The sequence below is a fragment of the Aegilops tauschii genome, chromosome 2 (genome assembly GCF_002575655.3).
Source record: "Aegilops tauschii subsp. strangulata cultivar AL8/78 chromosome 2, Aet v6.0, whole genome shotgun sequence".
In the NCBI taxonomy this organism is placed as follows: domain Eukaryota; kingdom Viridiplantae; phylum Streptophyta; class Magnoliopsida; order Poales; family Poaceae; genus Aegilops; species Aegilops tauschii.
The window spans coordinates 486,570,539-486,591,124 of record NC_053036.3 but is presented as its reverse complement, the minus strand read 5'-3'; the positions used below and the strand labels follow the sequence as shown (position 1 = coordinate 486,591,124).

Below are 20,586 nucleotides of genomic sequence, written 5' to 3'. Positions count from 1 at the left end.
CATGCTGCAGGTACTGTAGGAGTACTGTAGCTAATGCATTTTTAAAAAAGACGAACATGAAATATTTATTTGAAATCCATGAAATATTTTTTGAAATCGTGAACATATTTTGAAAACTATAACATATTTTCAAATTACTAGCAATTTTCTGAAATTGTAAACAAGAACATTTTAAAATTCCAGAATTGAAACACGAACAATTTTTCAAATTTTGAACATGAGAACATTTTTTAAAATTGAGAAAAATATTTGAAAATTTCAAACAAAAGAAACAAGAAAAATAACAACAAAAAAGGAAAGAAAAATAAAACCAAAAAAGAAACGAAGAACATATTTTGAAAGCGCGAACATTTTTCAAAATTACGAACAATTATTCAAAACGAGAAATTTTATCAAATTCCCCGAACATTTTTTATTTACGAACAATTTTTGAAAACATGAACATTTTTTTCATTTTTTGGAAAAAATTTAACACAAGAACATTTTGCAAAATTTCTGAACAAATTTTCAAAAAAATATAACATTTTCAAAAACAGGATCATTGTTTGGAATCATGGAAATTCCTTGAAAACAGAACATATTTCCAAATTCCATAACAAATTTGGAGAAGCGAACATATTTCAAAACTCCTGAACAAAATTTGAAGACACGAACATTTTTTGAAACTTGTGAACAATTTATGAAACTGGGAAAATGTTTGAAACTCCGGAGATATGAAAACATGAACATTGTTTGCAATTTGCGAACAATTTTTTAACGCCTGAACATTTTTTGAAAAGTTGTGAAAATTTTGAACAAAAGCTTTCGGTTTATTTTTTGAAAAACAAGAACATTTTGGAAAATCCCGAACATTTTTTGAATTTATGAACAATTTTCGAAGACCGCATTTTTTTGAAATTTTGAACGTTTCTTAAAAGCACGAACATTTTTTGAAAATTAAGAACAAAATCTGAATATGTACTTAGTTTTAAAAAGTAAAATAACCTTGAAAAAGAAGAACTAAAAAACGAAAACGAAAAAAATAAGAAAGAGGAAAGTAGAAAAAAGAAACAGAAAAAAAAAGAAATAAAAAAACCGGTAAAAGAAACAAAAAAACAGTTCAGGGAACCTTCTAGAAGGTTTCCAAAACCGGCTGGCGTTGTTGCTTATTGGGCCGGCCCATCGCGTCGCTGCTCGGTCGCTCGCCTGTGCAAAGAGCCGGCAGTTTGATGCAGTGTGCGTCCAATAGAATTTTCCCAAATCTACGTTCGTTTACGTCGGCCGGTTGGAGTTTGCTTGCCTTGGGAACAAGCCTTGTTCCGTGGTGGGCAGAAGGCCGGCCCGGCTCTTTTATTAGCATGCCCGTGGGCCGTGCCAGGCTAAAAATCCGTGTATGGAGTGCCGGCTGTGTAAGTATTTTTGGGCCTTAACCATTCAAGATTCGTACAGGCTGGCTTAAAAATAATAATCCAATGAAATCCGGGAGGGATGATATCGCCTTCCCAAACCAAAACGCAGCGGAGCTTCCAAAGCCAAACCAAAACCCTCGTCCCTCTTCCCCTCCTCGTTCCCATCGCCGCCACCCCTCCCCCTCGATTTCAAGCACCCTGCCCACCCATCGGGACCCTACTCCCCATCCCATACCCAATCTGCTCCTCGCACCCACGCTGCCCCAATGGAGACAGCCGCCGCCGTGTCCGTGCCCAGATCCGCCTGCCGTGCCGCACTCCCCTTCCCGGCTCCCCTCAAGCTCCAGGGCCGCGTTGCGCTCCCCCGCCGGGCGCTCCCCGGGGCGCCGAGGCAGCGCCTCGTCGCGCGCTGCGCGGCGGCCGACGACAGTGCGGCGGCGGCGGAGCTCCCCATCGAGAAAAGGTTCGCCGCCTTCCCGACCGTCATGGACATCAACCAGATCCGCGAGATCCTGCCCCACAGGTTCCCCTTCCTTCTGGTAGATAGGGTGATCGAGTACAAGGCAGGAGAGTACGCTGTTGCGATCAAGAATGTCACGATAAATGACAACTTCTTCCCCGGCCACTTCCCGGAGCGCCCGATAATGCCCGGCGTTCTCATGGTTGAGGCCATGGCCCAGGTCGGGGGCATCGTGATGCTGCAGCCTGAAGTCGGTGGATCCCAAGACAATTTCTTCTTTGCAGGGGTTGATAAGGTGAGATTCAGGAAGCCAGTCATTGCTGGTGACACTTTGGTCATGAGGATGACCCTCACCAAGTATCAGAAGAAGTTCGGGCTTGCAAAGATGGAAGGAAAAGCTTATGTGGGTGGCGATGTAGTGTGTGAGGGGGAGTTCCTCCTTATTAGCGCCACTGGGTGAACAGATCTGCTTGTGTGCGATGTGATCCTCTCACAAGATCTGATTAGAATGAGTCCAAGTTCAATTGTTGAGAGAATTGAGTTTGTGAACTGAACTTACAACATGTGAGGCAATTTTATCTTGGGTTTTACATCAAGTTGTGTAATGGCCTTTTGGGGCCGAGTCAGGCTATGTTGCTGGTGTTACAAGGTTACGATATCTGTAGTTTCGTGGTATAAACTATGCTTCTTAAAAAAAGATACTTCCTCTGTTCCAAATTATAAGATGTTCTGATAGACTAAAATAGCCTAACAAAACGTCTTATAATTTGGGGCGGAGGTGGTACATGTCAATGCTTTGCCCAGACGTCACGCTCTTGCCGAACCCTTAATCAAGGTGTTACATCTCCCACAGCGAATTCAGACAATTTAATTTTCTTAGCCATGCATATTAATTATAGTGGTTGACTATCTGTGCAACTCATGTACTCTAGCTGTGGATGCATAAGTATGATTTATGCAGATTTTTGGAATATACTCCCTCTCTTCTTAAATAGTTGTCTTTTTAGATACTACTAGATGGTTTCACACTTTGAGTTGTCTGCACACACAAGATTCAGGCTTCCTTACAATGAATCTGTAATGTTGTGCATATCTATTACTGCACAAAATTCATGCAGAAAATGTAGAACCTGAACTTTGATTGGGGTTGCATATGACATGAGAGTAAACACCAGATAGGTAAGCTGTGCAGCAATTGGCCGATTCATTAAAAAAAGAAGGTATAATAGAGTTTACTGGTTAATAAAAACCCTGGCAAAAATCGATACAACATGCCCATAAGAAAGGGCAGCCCGGGTGACCTGGCACCAACCAGACCACACACACCGCCATGAAGAGGATGCCGTCGAGACTACTTTCCTTTCATCGTCATCACCTCTCTTCGAGCAGTTGATTGCGACTTCGCCGCAGACGACCTGTTAAGACCCCATCGAACGAATGACACATGACGACCTCGTTGGCCATAGCCAAACAATCGACCGCAAACATCGAGGATCGGTAGCTTCGATTTTGCTGGCACGCTTCCCAGGAGAAAGTTGCATGCCTCGCATCGACCTAACCTGGCACAACCTCCGGAGAGCACCGCCCACCGAAACCACCCTCATGGAGTCATCGTTGCCGTAGGGCCCTACCGCGTGCAGCTCCGGCTTCTCTGTCATACTGAGAAACAAGCATAGGCGCACTTGTTGGCGATCCGGACCGTCCACATCAGAAGGACAAGCCACAATCCAGCTCCGCACGCCATCATCGTTATCACTGCACAAGTCGCAAATCCCCAAAGGGAAGCGCAGGGAGGGCTCACGGGTCTTCAAAACAACACCCCAAAGGGGGACAGGGACGATGTTGTTTCCTCGCCTGAAGAACAAGATTCGAGGATGGAGCGAGTAGAAGAGCTCCACATCGACGCATTCGAGAAGGGGAACGACGCTCGTAGGTGCCACCATCATCTGCCCGCCATAGTCGGGCAAGCTTGCGCTCGGAGCAGACACGATGAACACCCTCACGCAGCGGACCGTAACCAGCCCGCACATTCTTGCCCAACAACCGCGTCGTCGCCTCCTAGGGACCACCATATTAACTTAATTTGGATTGCCCAGGCACATTTAGATGTGCGCTTATTAGAGCACATCAAAGTTGTACCAGTCCATTCATTAAAGGCATAACCAGTGGACTCGCGTTTGATACGTCTCCGTCGTATCTACTTTTCCTAACGCTTTTCCTCTTGTTTTGGACTCTAATTTTCATGATTTGAATGAAACTAACCCGGACTGACGCTGTTTTCAGCAGAACTACCATGGTGTTGTTTTTTGTGCAGAAATAAAAATTCTCGGATTGGAACGAAACTTCTCGAGGAATTTTTATACAATAAAAGAGAATTCTGGAGTCAAGAACCACCGAAGGGGGGGGGCACCCCCCTCCAGGCGCGCCCAGGTGGGTTGTCCCCACCTGATGGCCCCGCAGACTCCAACCCTGATACTATAAAATCACACACTACTAGAAAAAAGGTTGTTAGTGGCGCACCTATTTTTGCTATTAATGACGCACTATAGGTGCGCCACTATTATCACGCCACTAGTAACAAATACTAATGGCGCACCTCTGGTGCAACATTAGTATTGCAGGTAACAGTGGCGCACCTTGTAGTGCGCCATTACTATTGCTACAGGTGCGCCACTGGTAACTTTTTTTTTGAATTTTTTTTAATTTTGAAGGCGGGAAAATAGTAGTGCCGCACCGTCTAACCCCCACCGTGCGCCATTGCTATTTTTGAATTTTGAATTTGGATCTAGATCTAGATCTGGCTCATTTTTTTGCTCTTTTTTTTGCTTGATTTTTTTTTCAAATTTCGTTCTCGACCTGGATCTGGTACGTTCTTTGTGCCGGGGGAGCTCCACATGTGGCCGAAAGTAGAGGAGGAGGGAGGAGAGACCGTGAGGAGGAGAAGAGGAAGGAGAGACCGTGAGGATCAGGAGAGGAGGGAGAGGTCGCCGGAGAGGAGGAGGAGGAGGACCGTGAGCAGGAGAGGAAGGAGGAGCACCGTGAGGAGGAGAGGAGGGAGGAGGAGGTCGCCGGAGGAGGGAGGAGGAGGTCGCGGGAGGAGGAGCACCGTGAGGAGGAGGTCACCGGAGGAGGAGCACCGTGAGGAGAGGAGGTCGCCGGAGAGGAGGAGATGGAGTGGAGGAGAGGAGGAGATGGAGTGGAGGAGAGGAGGAGAAGAATGAAGGGGTAAGTGGGTGGCCGACCCTTTTTAACTTCTGTCCCAACTTAGCAGTGGCGCACCATGCACTGGTGCGCCATTGCTATTTTTTTGAATTGTGAAGGCGGGAAAATAGTAGTGGCGCACTATTCACTGATGCGCCATTGCTAATTTTTTTATTTTTTCGAATTCTTTTGAATTGTGAAGGCGGGAAAATAGTAGTGGCGCATTATTCATAAGGTGTGCCATTGCTAACTTGTTTTTTATTTTTGTATTTTTTTGAATTTTGAAGGCGGGAAAATAGCAGTGGCGCACCATGCACTAGTGCGCCATTGCTATTTTATTTTTTTTTGCATTTTTTTGAATTTTTTTGCCTCCAGATCTTAAAAGCATCATAACTTTTTTTCTGTTAGGTTTTTGAGGATTCTAGAAAATCGATAACGGACATAGCCCGTTGAGTTCGGATGTAACTTTTCGAGTAGATGATTTTTCATATAATATTTTTTTCATCAGAGGTCGTATGCAAAAGTTACGGCCATTTTACCGAAACACAACGGCCTTTTGCAAAAAAATTCAAAATTCATGTTTGTTAATTTTCCTTACAACTAGAACACATAACACATGGGCATCTATTTTTTTGAATCTTTTATCATTTTCTTTTATTTTTTAAAAACCTAAAAGGCGATCCGCGGGGAGGGGGGTGTTTGTGTGTGTGAGACGTTAGCAATGGTGCACCACACCTAGGTGCGCCACTGCTGGTGCGCCATTGCTATGTCTGGTGGGGGGGGGGGCGATGGACCCAAAAAAAATAGCAATGGCGCACTGCTCATGTGGTGCGCCATTAGTAAAAACATAGCAATGGCGCACCTGATTCTGGTGCGCCATTAATGTCCATATTAGCTATAGCCGTTTTTCTAGTAGTGACATATTTGAAAAAAAAAATAAGGGAGAAAGAATTATCGCGTTTCACGAGATGGAGCCGCCGCCACCTCCTGTTCTTCATCGGGAGGCCAGATCTGGAGTCCGTTTGGGGCTCAGAAGAGGGGGATCTTCGATCTTCGTCATCACCAACGTTTCTCCATCGCCAATTCCATGATGGTCCCCACCGGGAGTGAGTAATTCCTTCGTAGGCTCTGAAGGAAATATGCCCTAGAGGCAATAATAAAATTGTTATTTATATTTCCTTATATCATGATAAATGTTTATTATTCATGCTAGAATTTTATTAACCGGAAACTTAGTACATGTGTGAATACATAGACAAACAGAGTGTCCCTAGTATGCCTCTACTTGACTAGCTCGTTAATCAAAGATGGTTAAGTTTCCTATCCATAGACATGTGTTGTCATTTTATGAACGGGATCACATCATTAGAGAATGATGTGATGGACAAGACCCATCCGTTAGGTTGGCATAATGATTGTTTAGTTTTATTGCTATTGCTTTCTTCATGACTTATACATGTTCCTCAGACTATGAGATTATGCAACTCCCGAATATCGGAGGAACACCTTGTGTGCTATCAAACGTCACAACATAACTGGGTGATTATAAAGATGCTCTATAGGTGTCTCCGAAGGTGTCTGTTGGGTTGGCATAGATCGAGATTAGGATTTGTCACTCCGAGTGTCGGAGAGGTATCTCTGGGCCCTCTCGGTAATGCACATCACTATAAGCCTTGCAAACAATGTGACTAATGAGTTAGTTGCGGGATGATGCATTACGGAACGAGTAAAGAGACTTGCCGGTAACGAGATTGAACTAGGTATGATGATACCGACGATTGAATCTCGGGCAAGTAACATACCGATGACAAAGGGAACAACGTATGTTGTTATGCGGTTTGACCGATAAAGATCTTTGTAGAAAATGTAGGAGCCAATATGAGCATCCAGGTTCCGCTATTGGTTATTGACCGTAGATGTGTCTCGGTCATGTCTACATAGTTCTCGAACCCGTAGGGTCCACACGCTTAACGTTCGATGACGATTTGTATTATGAGTTATGTGATTTGATGATCGAAGTTTGTTCGGAGTCCCGGATGAGATCACGGACATGACGAGGACTCTCGAAATGGTCGAGACACAAAGATTGATATATTGGAAGGTTATGTTTGGACACCGAAATGGTTTCAGAAAAGGTCCGGACATTTTCCTGAAGGAAATATGCCCTGGAGGCACTAATAAAGTTGTCATTTATATTTCCTTATATCATGATAAATGTTTATTATTCATGCTAGAATTGTATTAACCGAAAACTATGTACATGTGTGAATACATAGACAAACAAGAGTGTCCCTAGTATGCCTCTACTTGACTAGCTCGTTAATCAAAGATGGTTAAGTTTCCTAGCCATAGATGTGTTGTCATTTGATGAACTGGATCACATCGTTAGAGAATGATGTGACGGGCGAGACCCATCCGTTAGCTTAGCATAATGATCGTTTAGTTTTACTTCTATTGCTTTCTTCATGACTTATACATGTTCCCCTGACTATGAGATTATGCAACTCCCGAATACTAGAGGAACACCTTGTGTGCTATCAAACGTCACAACATAACTAGGTGATTATAAATATGCTCTATAGGTGTCTCCGAAGGTGTTTGTCGGGTTGGCATAGATCAAGATTAGGATTTGTCACTCCGTGTATCGGAGAGGTATCTCTGGGCCCTCTCGGTAATGCTCATCACTATAAGCCTTGCAAGCAATGTGACTAATGAGTTAGTTACGGGATGATGCATTATGGAATGAGTAAAGAGACTTGCCAGTAACGAGATTGAACTAGGTATGATGATACCGACGATCGAATCTCGGGCAAGTAACATACCGATAACAAAGGGAACAACGTATGTTGTTATGCGGTTTGACCGATAAAGATCTTCGTAGAATATGTGGGAACCAATATGAGCATCTAGGTTCCGCTATTGGTTATTGACCGGAGATGTGTCTCGGTCATGTCTACATAGTTCTCGAACCCGTAGGGTCCGCACGCTTAACGTTCGATGACATTTTTTATTATGAGTTATGTGATTTGATGACCAAAGTTTGTTCGGAGTCCCGGATGAGATCACAGACATGACGAGGAGTCTCAAAATGGTCGAGAGGTAAAGATTCATATATTTGAAGGTTGCATTCGGACATCGGAATGGTTCCGAGTGATTCAGGCATTTTTCCGGAGTACCGGGAGGTTACCGGAACCGCCCCGGGAGAAGTATTGGGCCTATTGGGCCTTATTGGAGGAGAGGAGAGAGGCCACGTGAGAGGGGCGCGCCCCCCTTGCCCAAACCGAATTGGACTAGGGGAGGGGCCGCCCCCCCTCTTTCCTTCTCCCTCTCTCTCCCTTCCCCTTTTCCCTCTCCGGTGGAAGGAAGGAAGGGTGCCGAATCCTACTTGGACTAGGAGTCCAAGTAGGACTCCCCCTTCGCGCGCCCCCCTTGGGTCGGCCTCGTCCTCCCCCTCCTTTATATACGTGGGAGGGGGGCACCCCGAAGGCACACCAAGTCTTCTCTTAGCCGTGTGCGGTGCCCCCTTCCACAGTTACACACCTCAGTCATATCGTCGTAGTGCTTAGGCGAAGCCCTGCGCCGGTAACATCATCATTACCATCACCACGCAGTCGTGCTGACGGAACTCTCCCTCAGCCTCAACTGGATCAAGAGCTTGAGGGACGTCATCGAGCTGATCGTGTGTTGAACGCGAAGGTGCCGTACGTTCGGTGCTTGGATCGGTTGGATCGCGAAGACGTTCGACTACATCAACCGCGTTACTAAACGCTTCCGCTTTCGGTCTACGAGGGTACATGGACACACTCTCCCCGCTCGTTGCTATGCTTCTCCTAGATAGATCTTGCATGATCGTAGGATTTTTTTTTGAAATACTACGTTCCCCAACAGTGGCATCAGAGCCAGGTCTATGTGTAGATGTTATATGCACGAGTAGAACACAAAGAGTTGTTGGCGATAATAGTCATACTGCTTACCAACAACGTCTTACTTTGATTCGGCGTTATTGTTGGAGGATGCGGCCCGGACCGACATTACATGACTGCGTTCATGATACTGGTTCTACCGACGTGATTCGCACACAGGTGGCTAGCGGGTGTCTGTTTCTACAACTTTAGTTGAATCGAGTTTGACTACGCTCGGTCCTTGTTGAAGGCTAAAATAGCACACTTGACAAAAAATCGTTGTGGTTTTGATGCGTAGGTAAGAGCGGTTCTTGCTAGAAGCTCATAGCAGCCACGTAAAACTTGCAACAACAAAGTAGATGACGTCTAACTTGTTTTTGCAGGGCATGTTGTGATGTGATATGGTCAAGACGTGATGAGATATAAATTGTTGTATGAGATGATCATGTTTTTTCAAAAGTTATCGGCAACTGGCAGGATCCTTATGGTTGTCGCTTTATTGTATGAAATGAAATCGCCATGTAATTGCTTTACTTTATCACTAAGCGGGAGCGATAGTCGTAGAAGCAATAGTTGGCGAGACGACAACGATGCTACGATGGAGATCAAGGTGTCAAGCCGGTGACGATGGTGATCATGATGGTGCTTTGGAGATGGAGATCAAAGGCACAAGATGATGATGGCCATATCATATCACTTATTTTGATTGCATGTGATGTTTATCCTTTATGCATCTTATTTTGCTTAGTACGGCGGTAGCATTATAAGATGACCCCTCACTAAATTTCAAGGTATAAGTGTTCTCCTTGAGTATGCACCGTTGCTACAGTTCATCGTGCCGAGACACCACGTGATGATCGGGTGTGATAAGCTCTACGTTCACATACAACGGGTGGAAGCCAGTTTTGCACACGCAGAATACTCGGGTTAAACTTGACGAGCCTAGCATATGCAGATATGGCCTCGGAACACTGAGACCGAAAGGTCGAGCATGAATCATATAGTAGATATGATCAACATAGTGATGTTCACCATTGAAAACTACTCCATCTCACGTGATGATCGAACATGGTTTAGTTGATATGGATCGCGTGATCATTTAGATGACTAGAGGGATGTCAATCTAAGTGGGAGTTCTTAAGTAATATGATTAATTGAACTTTAATTTATCATGAACTTAGTACCTGATAGTTTTTGCATGTCTATGTTGTTGTAGATCAATGGCCCGTGCTACCGTTCCCTTGAATTTTAATGCGTTCCTAGAGAAAGCTAAGTTGAAAGATGATGGTACCAACTACACGGACTGGGTCCGTAACTTGAGGATTATCCTCATTGCTGCATAGAAGAATTACGTCCTGGAAGCACCGCTAGGTGCAAGACCCGCTGCAGGAGCAACTCCGGACGTTATGAACGTCTGGCAGAGCAAAGCTGATGACTACTCGATAGTTCAGTGTGCCATGCTTTACGGCTTAGAACCGGGACTTCAACGACGTTTTGAACGTCATGGAGCATATGAGATGTTCCAGGAGTTGAAGTTAATATTTCAAGCAAATGCCCGGATTGGGAGATATGAAGTCTCCAATAAGTTCTATAGCTGCAAGATGGAGGAGAATAGTTCTGTCAGTGAACATATACTCAGAATGTCTGGGTACCACAACCACTTGACTCAACTGGGAGTTAATCTTCTTGATGACAGTGTCATTGACAGAGTTCTTCAATCACTGCCACCAAGCTACAAAAGCTTTGTGATGAACTATAATATGCAAGGGATGGAAAAGAGTATTCCCAAGCTCTTCGCAATGCTAAAGGCCGCGGAGGTAGAAATCAAGAAGGAGCATCAAGTGTTGATGGTTAACAAGACCACTGGTTTCAAGAAAAATGGCAAAGGGAAGAAGGGGAACTTCAAGAAGAACGGCAAGCAAGTTGCTACTCAAGTGAAGAAGCCCAAGTCTAGACCTAAGCCTGAGACTGAGTGCTTCTACTGCAAAGGGACTGGTCACTCGAAGCGGAACTGCCCCAAGTATTTGGCGGATAAGAAGGATGGCAAAGTGAAAGGTATATTTGATATACATGTTATTGATGTGTACCTTACTAATGCTCGTAGTAGCGTCTGGGTATTTGATACTGGTTCTGTTGCTCATATTTGCAACTCGAACCAGGGGCTACAGATTAAACGAAGATTGGCTAAGGACGAGGTGACGATGCACGTGGGAAATGGTTCCAAAGTCGATGTGATCGCGGTCGGCACGCTACCTCTACATCTACCGTCGGGATTAGTTTTAGACCTGAATAATTGTTTTGGCGCCAGCGTTGAGCATGAACATTATATCTGGATCTTGTTTGATGCGAGACGGTTATTCATTTAATTCAGAGAATAATGTGTCATGACCGATTTTTTTTGGGATATTAATTTCCCAGAAAACGGCCTTTGTGCTCACCAGCCCCAGGATTACTGTTAGCTGATGAGGCACCAACTTGATACAAGAATTCCAAGCAAATTACAAAATATGTAGTACAAGACCATTGTGGCCTAGGAGTACAACACTTGGTTTCTAGTGGTTGATGGCGGAAGCGGTTTGTGGTTCATCTGCGTCTATGGGACTCCATTTCCCACAAGAACAGCTGACCAGGATAACTCCTATCTTCGCGAGGCTGCTATCACCTTTACATGGGTTCCGGGGCTATCGTTGTAACGCTCTCTCCATGCGCGAAATCTGGCCAAGACAATAGCCAGGGACAAGCCAGTGAGTACGTTTGAATGTACTCGAAAACATCAAGAACACGGGTATAATATAATAAGAGATAATCATGCTCCGAAATATCTTTATGATGATGACGTCTGTCACGAAATAAACGAAATCCGTGATGCACGCATGCAGGTAAAATATGGACATGCAATACGGGAGTAGAAATAGAATGCACTGATCGAGTGTCTGAAATGACTCCTCGAAAGGGTGCAAGTAAATTAACAATGCCGCAGTCGGGCGTCTGAGCGACACCACATAAAGGGCTTATAAAGGATAAATAAATAACAAACATGCCGCAGTCGGGCGTCTGAGCGACGCCACATAAAGGTCTTATAAAGAATAATTAAATAACAAGCATGCCGCAGTCGGGCGTCTAAGCGACACCACATAAAGGGCTTATAAAGGATAAATAAATAACAAACATGCCGCAGTCGGGCGTCTGAGTGACGCCACATAAAGGGCTTATAAAGGATAAATAAATAACAAATATGCCGCAGTCGGGCGTCTGAGCGACGCCACATAAAGGGCTTATAAAGAACAATCACAGTGAATATCCAGGAGGTAGAACCGTCCCAGGGATACTCAATAATTCAAATAAAGTAAATGGTTAGTCCACAATAATAATGATCATAATCCATATGTGCCACAGTCATAAACAATATCTAGTTCAGCCGTTTCTCCATCCGAAGACCGTCACTGTGTTCTAATTTAGCCGTTCTCCATCCGAATACCGTTACTATGATCTAGTCAAGCCGTGTCTCCATCTGAAGACCGTCACTGGACCCATCTCAGACTGTAGTCCTTACACAAGGATGTGGCTGTCCGAATAGATATAACCTCTGCAGAGGGTGTACTCTTTACCCACGAGTAACGGATTTATTTAGTCCATCGGGACTAATTCCGCCTACGGCCTTTTAGTTGAAAACACGCCTGACCTGCACACACCAGCTTAACTTACCGGTGTCTGGAATCACCCACGACACCTGTCAAGCAAAACTCTAAGTTGGGAGGCTACAACCTCGACGTAGCATGGGATCAAATTTATATCGCGCACTCTAAGGGGTGCCCCCCTCTTGGTCCCAACCGGAAACACCCATGCCCCCGGACCAGGTGGCATGCCTACCGGATGCATCCGGTATCTTCCACCATGGCCTCTCTGTACGGTGTGTGCCTTGGTAAGGGGTTGACAACTTACTGAACCGTACCCTACCTGCGGCAGGGACAAGTGGTAGTACAAAACAAGTAGGGGAAGTTACTGAACAAGACTCGACCTACGACCGACTCAGGTGGTCCAAGTATTCTCCGAATGATTAGCATATCCAAAAATGTTTCCATTCAACAGACAGAATCACTGCTCATCAAACCTCATCATGCCATACCGGACACACTCGTCTCGACGAGGAGCTAGGGACAAGCTCGTGTCTACCCAAGACCACGACTCTCCCGTCTTCCTGCCGGTATGCATGAAAATCTCGCGAGGATGATCACTATCACCAGCATATCCATTACTAACAGTAAAGCATCTCCAATATGCACTCATGTATGTGACTTTACCGTTACATAAAAATAACGTATGCTCCAAGTCAAAGTGGTGTTGTAACTGTATCAAAACACCACACAGAAATATTATGCCAGAGTTCAGAATGCTTGCCTTCAAGTGTATGCATGTGGGGGTGCACTTTTTGAAGGTTGCCTTTTCTCCAAAATCCTATTTTGAGAAATATTCAAATAACAAATATTTCAAAACCAGTACAAAAAGTTGTCCCAAATATTTTTGAAATAAATCTCAAAATAAACTAGATGAAATTTGAGAGAGGTAGGAAAAAGAATCAACTCATTTGGAGTTTTATTTTAAAAGATATAGCCAGTCAAAATTTGGTCAAAGTTCTGTTTTTTTAAAAATAAAACAGAAAAAGAAAACGTTTCGGGGAGAATACGCTTTCGAAGCAGAGGAGACGTACTCGGGACTTATGCGCCTTCACTTAACCAGAGTGGACGGCGCGCGGGTCACTGACAGTGGGTCCAGGGGGGCCACTGGTCAGGTTTGACTAGTCCTCACCTCCCTCCTCTTCCTCTGCCCGAACGAAGCGAGACTCCGGCGATCGCCGTCGATGAACGGCAGCTCCCCACGGGCATCCGAGGGCGGGGATGGACCGGCCAGACCGGGGCGGTCCTCTTGGTGGTCGTTGGGTCGACGGTGGTGGGAGGAGTCGCCGGCGGCGAGCTCCGCGGCGGAGAGGGCTACGGGAGTGAAGTGGGTTTTGGGCTCCGGTGGTTTCCAATCGAGGCTGAGGCGCGGGGCAGCTCCGCAAGATCAAGTGGAAGTGACTGGTGGCGCTGGATGGGCGGGGGAGTGCCTGGTTGCGACGAATGTCACCGGACGGCAGCGGCGGCCGAACCGGCCGGAGGTGGGGAAGATGGCCTCTTCCGGTCAATCCACGGCTAGGGGAGAACTAGGGGGGAGGCATGAGGCCGCTTGAGCGCTCGGAGGGGCTCGGGGCCTCCTTTTATAGGCGTTCGAGGCTGGACCACGACGGCTGTGGATAAGAACGCCGGCGACCGTCGCTCTGTAGCCGTAGGGCGACGTGGCGGCGACGAGCGCGTGCCAACGGGCTTCAGGATAAGCTCGAGCTGTTCACAGGGGCAGCTGGCGCGCGCGGGTGGCTTGGGCGGCGCCAACCATGGCAGGAGCTCGCTGCCGACGCTGGCGTGCCGCCAAAAGCTCTGCCAGCGGCGCTGTAGGGCGCCAGGGGTGGCGTGGAGAGTGGGCGAGTGTAGTGCGCGGCTCTGTAGGCGAGCCAGGACCATGTGCGGGACGCGGCGGGGGCGGCAGTGCGACGCGGCGGCTCGGTGCGCGCGCGTGCAAAACGTGCGCTCTGGGCGCGCCCAGAGCACGCACGAGACATGCTCGACGAAATGCCAGGGCAGCTTAGAGTGCGAGAGGGAGACTGGCAATTAACAGGGCAGGGATAGGGATAGCTAGGAGCTCAGTGGACATGGTTGCTGGGCCAGAGGATCAAGTACACAGTGCAAACAAAAACTCATGTCAAAACTGACTGTGCACACCAAGTGTTCGACAGAATGCCAAGTGCATTTAGGCAACTCTTGGAGTGGCCAAAATCTCCAGATCAGGGTCTCCCTGGATGTAGGTGAGGATGGCAAGATCATTTGGGCAAAACCAGAAACTTGCTAGTGCAAGTTTTGCAAAACTACAGTTTTGGACAGAAAGAAAGAGGTCTCATTGCATGCACTTAAAATCCTCCAATGGGTCTATTCTCCTGGACTTAAGGGTTTTGTACGGAGGGCTACCAGCAGGAAAAAGCTCAGGGGCACTAGAGCAAAATAAAAATGGGTTGCAGTACAAAACACCAAACTGGACCAGAATGAAAAAGAGGTTGATTCACTCAAGTGTTTCAAAGAACAACACTGGGTTTTTGCATGAAGTTGAATTATATGCATCTACTGACATCTCCAAACACTTGGAAGAATTTTTAAAGGAATATTTAAATAGGTTGTAGTGCAAAAATGCCTACTGGACCAGATTTGAAAAGTTGATGTAGAGCTCAAAATCTCCAATAACCAAAAGATATCTTTGCATAAAAGTGATGTGGAAACATCACATAACATCCCCAAATTTTGGTGAAATTTTTGAGTGCATTAATCCAATGGTTGTAGTGCAACAGAGACTCCAAGTTCTTGAAAAATCATTTTAAAAGAGTAAAGCTCAGGGAAAGGCAAATCTTGCAATTAAATCCACTGATAATGAAATGTTTTATAGAGAGAGTGTACAAGTCCAATAATCTTATTTGGAAATTTTCCACTTGAGGTAAAAACCCATAATATCAAAAGGGTAAATCCAGACAAAATGGAAAAGTTCAATTTCCTGGCAAAATTTTGATTAATAAAACAAGGTCAAAAATTTTGGGGTGTCACAACACTACCCCCCTTAAGAAAAATCTCGTCCTCGAGATTTGTTAAAAGCTGTTTTGAACAAACATTGCTCTTACAAAAAAATCATTCAACTGTGCAATAAAAATGTGGCTACAGTGAGAGGACAATTAGTGGTGTAAAACCACAGTGTGGTATACTGGCGTTGCGTGGAAAAAATCCATGGTTGGGGGAAAAACGAGATATTTCTACGTGGGTACAGTAATTTAGAATAAATTCTAAATTACTAAAACACGCTGGTTGTACCCGAGAGCACAGTGCTCTCTCTGGCTGACAGGTGGACCCGGGTCCACTGTCGGCCTCTTCTTCTACCTCTGGCTCTCTCTTCTCTCTCGCGTGCTTCCTCCACCGGCGACGCCTAGCGCGTAGGGCATCTAGGCCGTACTGCGGTAGTGCGCGGCGTGCTAGCTACCGGTGCAGCGTGCACTCACCTCGCGGGCCAGTGCACTGTCGGCACTGCTCGCGGACGCACCTCCGAACACCGGCGATCGAGCGACGAGTGGTGCTGGTGGACCTCGCCCACCGTACACCGATCTCGAGCTATAAAATGGTCGCGGTGCTTCCTTCTTCTTCCTCACACCTGGCCTCGCTTCTACTTCTCCTTCCTTCTCCTCCATTGCTGTTAGCAGGAGCTCGAGACGAGGCTCTAATGGTGGAGGCGATGCTGGATTGGTACGTGGTCCTGGTGTGTGGAGGTTTAGCGACGCTGCTGGGGCTCTCCGTGCTCCTGTGCACGATGATCCTGGATGATCGTCGTGATGCTGCCACTCGAGTGTTGGCTCTTCGCGGTGGCGGCGATCACGAGGATTAGGTGCGGCATCAAGTGCTAACTGCTGTCGGTGTGCTGGGGCAACTCGCGCCCGAATGATTACTCGCAAATCTCTCTTACTGAGACTGTGGGGTCCTCGAGTGTGATCAGTTAGGCGCAAAAATGTGTACGAGGATTTGGAATTAGCGCACGAGGTCGAGTGGTTGTAGTTGTGAGTCTGCTGTTACGGTGCTGCGCGAATAAAAATCTATGCCGTGAAGATATATACACTGCAGCAACTCGGGGAAAGAAAACTCAGTACAAAATTTATCGAGAGAAAATAAATTCAGTTAAAACAAAAATAACAACAGTAAAACTGCTCACATAAATGAAACCAAAAAAATCGGATCTGTCGCACACATTTTTGGATAACACGTGCAAGTTACAACACATAAATAAACATAGCGGTGACGTTTACAACGAAAACGGCAAAAAGACAGGGTCTTGAGAAAACCCTCTGGTACTGGGGCACACTCCTCTTCTATCGGGGGAAGCGGGTTGACCAGTCGATGAATGCGCCTCTCCTGGTCAGGCCTCAGTGGTCTGCCAATAGCGATCCGAGGATTTAAATCAGCGAGGCTCTGGAGATAACCCATTACCCGCTGGGTCAAACGCTCCTGAGCGATAACGTACTGGGCAAGGTTGGCCAGTACTGGATCTCTCTCAATTCGTCCACCGGGAAAAGATGCAACTTCTCCGGGTGCTGCACGACTCAGAAAATAATAATATCCTCGTTCGCTGGCATAGGGCACCGCAAATCGAAGACGAGCGAGCGCCTCGTACGCAGCAACTTCTATGGCCATATGCGGAGTCGGCATGGATTTCCCCACGAAGGAAACTTCCGTTGGGTCTTGGTTTGGGAAAGGGGCTGTGCTGTGCTGTGTTGAGGCTAGCGTGCCCTTTTTATAGGAAAAAGGGGACGGAGTCTTCCTTCGCACGCTTGCGATTGAGACACGTTCGGTGTCGGTCACTGCCGCGCGATCGACGGGCTAGGCTGATAGGTTGGGCACCGTCTGCCGAAAAGCGTCGGGTCACTGTGGGGCTATCTTACGTGAGAAGCTTGGCCGGGATTAGGTCAAGGTCTGGTGGTTTGGTTAACCTAGGTTTGTTGACCTGGCTAAGATAGGATTAGCCAATGGTCAGCCTGGCTCTGATACCAAGTCTGTCACGACCGTTTTTTTTGGGATATTAATTTCCCAGAAAACGGCCTTTGTGCTCACCAGCCCCAGGATTACTGTTAGCTGATGAGGCACCAACTTGATACAAGAATTCCAAGCAAAGTACAAAATATGTAGTACAAGACCATTGTGGCCTAGGAGTACAACACTTGGTTTCTAGTGGTTGATGGCGGAAGCGGTTTGTGGTTCATCTGCGTCTATGGGACTCCGTTTCCCACAAGAACAGCTGACCAGGATAACTCCTATCTTCGCGAGGCTGCTATCACCTTTACATGGGTTCCGGGGCTGTCGTCGTAACGCTCTCTCCATGCGCGAAATCTGGCCAAGACAATAGCCAGGGACAAGACAGTGAGTACGTTTGAATGTACTCGCAAACATCAAGAACACGGGTATAATATAATAACAGATAATCATGCTCCGAAATATCTTTATGATGATGACGTCTGTCACGAATAAACGAAATCCGTGATGCACGCATGCAGGTAAAATATGGACATGCAATACGGGAGTAGAAATAGAATGCACTGATCGAGTGTCTGAAATGACTCCTCGAAAGGGTGCAAGTAAATTAACAATGCCGCAGTCGGGCGTCTGAGTGACACCACATAAAGGGCTTATAAAGGATAAATAAATAACAAACATGCCGCAGTCGGGCGTCTGAGCGACGCCACATAAAGGGCTTATAAAGAATAATTAAATAACAAGCATGCCGCAGTCGGGCGTCTAAGCGACACCACATAAAGGGCTTATAAAGGATAAATAAATAACAAACATGCCGCAGTCGGGCGTCTAAGCGACACCACATAAAGGGCTTATAAAGGATAAATAAATAACAAATATGCCGCAGTCGGGCATCTGAGCGACGCCACATAAAGGGCTTATAAAGAACAATCACAGTGAATATCCAGGAGGTAAAACCGTCCTAGGGATACTCAATAATTCAAATAAAGTAAATGGTTAGTCCACAATAATAATGATCATAATCCATATGTGCCACAGTCATAAACAATATCTAGTTCAGCCGTTTCTCCATCCGAAGACCGTCACTGTGTTCTAATTTAGCCGTTCTCCATCCGAATACCGTTACTATGATCTAGTCAAGCCGTGTCTCCATCCGAGGACCGCCACTGGACCCATCTCAGACTGTAGTCCTTACACAAGGATGTGGCTGTCCGAAAAGATATAACCTCTACAGAGGGTGTACTCTTTACCCACGAGTAACGGATTTATTTAGTCCATCGGGACTAATTCTGCCTATGGCCTTTTAATTGAAAACACGCCTGACCTGCACACACCAGCTTAACTTACCGGTGTCTGGAATCACCCACGACACCTGTCAAGCAAAACTCTAAGTGGGGAGGCTACAACCTCGACGTAGCATGGGATCAAATTTATATCGCGCGCTCTAAGGGGTGCCCCCCTCTCGGTCCCAACCGGAAACACCCATGCCCCCGGACTAGGTGGCATGCCTACCGGATGCATCCGGTATCTTCCACCATGGCCTCTCTGTACGGTGTGTGCCTTGGTAAGGGGTTGACAACTTACTGAACCGTACCCTACCTGCGGCAGGGACAAGTGGTAGTACAAAACAAGTAGGGGAAGTTACTGAACAAGACTCGACCTACGACCGACTCAGGTGGTCCAAGTATTCTCCGAATGATTAGCATATCCAAAAATGTTTCCATTCAACAGACAGAATCACTGCTCATCAAACCTCATCATGCCATACCGGACACACTCGTCTCGACGAGGAACTAGGGACAAGCTCGTGTCTACCCAAGACCACGACTCTCCCGTCTTCTTGCCGGTATGCATGAAAAGCTCGCGAGGATGATCACTATCACCAGCATATCCATTACTAACAGTAAAGCATCTCCAATATGCACTCATGTATGTGACTTTACCGTTACATAAAAATAACGTATGCTCCAAGTCAAAGTGGTGTTGTAACTGTATCAAAACACCACACAGAAATATTATGCCAGAGTTCAGAATGCTTGCCTTCAAGTGTATGCATGTGGGGGTGCACTTTTTGAAGGTTGCCTTTTCTCCAAAATCCTATTTTGAGAAATATTCAAATAACAAATATTTCAAAACCAGTACAAAAAGTTGTCCCAAATATTTTTGAAATAAATCTCAAAATAAACTAGATGAAATTTGAGAGAGGTAGGAAAAAGAATCAACTCATTTGGAGTTTTATTTTAAAAGATATAGCCAGTCAAAGTTCGGTCAAAGTTCTGTTTTTTTTAATAAAACAGAAAAAGAAAACGTTTCGGGGAGAATACTCTTTCGAAGCAGAGGAGACGTACTCGGGACTTATGCGCCTTCACTTAACCAGAGTGGACGGCACGCGGGTCACTGACAGTGGGTCCAGGGGGCCCACTGGTCAGGTTTGACTAGTCCTCACCTCCCTCCTCTTCCTCTGCCCGAACGGAGCGAGACTCCGGCGATCGCCGTCGATGAACGGCAGCTCCCCACGGGTATCCGAGGGCGGGGATGGACCGGCCAGACCGGGGCGGTCCTCTTGGTGGTCGTTGGGTCGACGGTGGTGGGAGGAGTCGCCGGCGGCGAGCTCCGCGGCGGAGAGGGCTACGGGAGTGAAGTGGGTTTTGGGCTCCGGTGGTTTCCGATCGAGGCTGAGGCGCGGGGCAGCTCCGCAAGATCAAGTGGAAGTGACTGGTGGCGCTAGATGGGCGGGGGAGTGCCTGGTTGCGACGAATGTCACCGGACGGCAGCGGCGGCCGAACCGGCCGGAGGTGGGGAAGATGGCCTCTTCCGGTCAATCCACGGCTAGGGGAGAACTAGGGGGGAGGCATGAGGCCGCTTGAGCGCTCGGAGGGGCTCGGGGCCTCCTTTTATAGGCGTTCGAGGCTGGACCACGACGGCTGTGGATAAGAACGCCGGCGACCGTCGCTCTGTAGCCGTAGGGCGACGTGGCGGCGACGAGCGCGTGC

The 20,586-nt window shown here is 46.7% G+C and overlaps 1 protein-coding gene across 1 annotated transcript; it reads left to right on the top strand.

Moving 5' to 3' along the window:
• Positions 1–1,465: 1,465 nt before the first annotated feature.
• Positions 1,466–2,527, top strand: LOC109746058 (uncharacterized). The gene has a single exon (XM_020305172.4). The coding sequence runs from the start codon at positions 1,655–1,657 to the stop codon at positions 2,306–2,308; it is 654 nt and encodes a 217-aa protein (XP_020160761.1). The 5' UTR covers positions 1,466–1,654; the 3' UTR covers positions 2,309–2,527.
• The last annotated feature ends 18,059 nt before the right edge of the window (positions 2,528–20,586 follow it).

Coding starts and splice junctions, on each gene's coding strand:
- LOC109746058 (XM_020305172.4), top strand. CDS start 1,655: ATGGAGACAGCCGCCGCCGTGTCCGTGCCCAGATCCGCCTGCCGTGCC.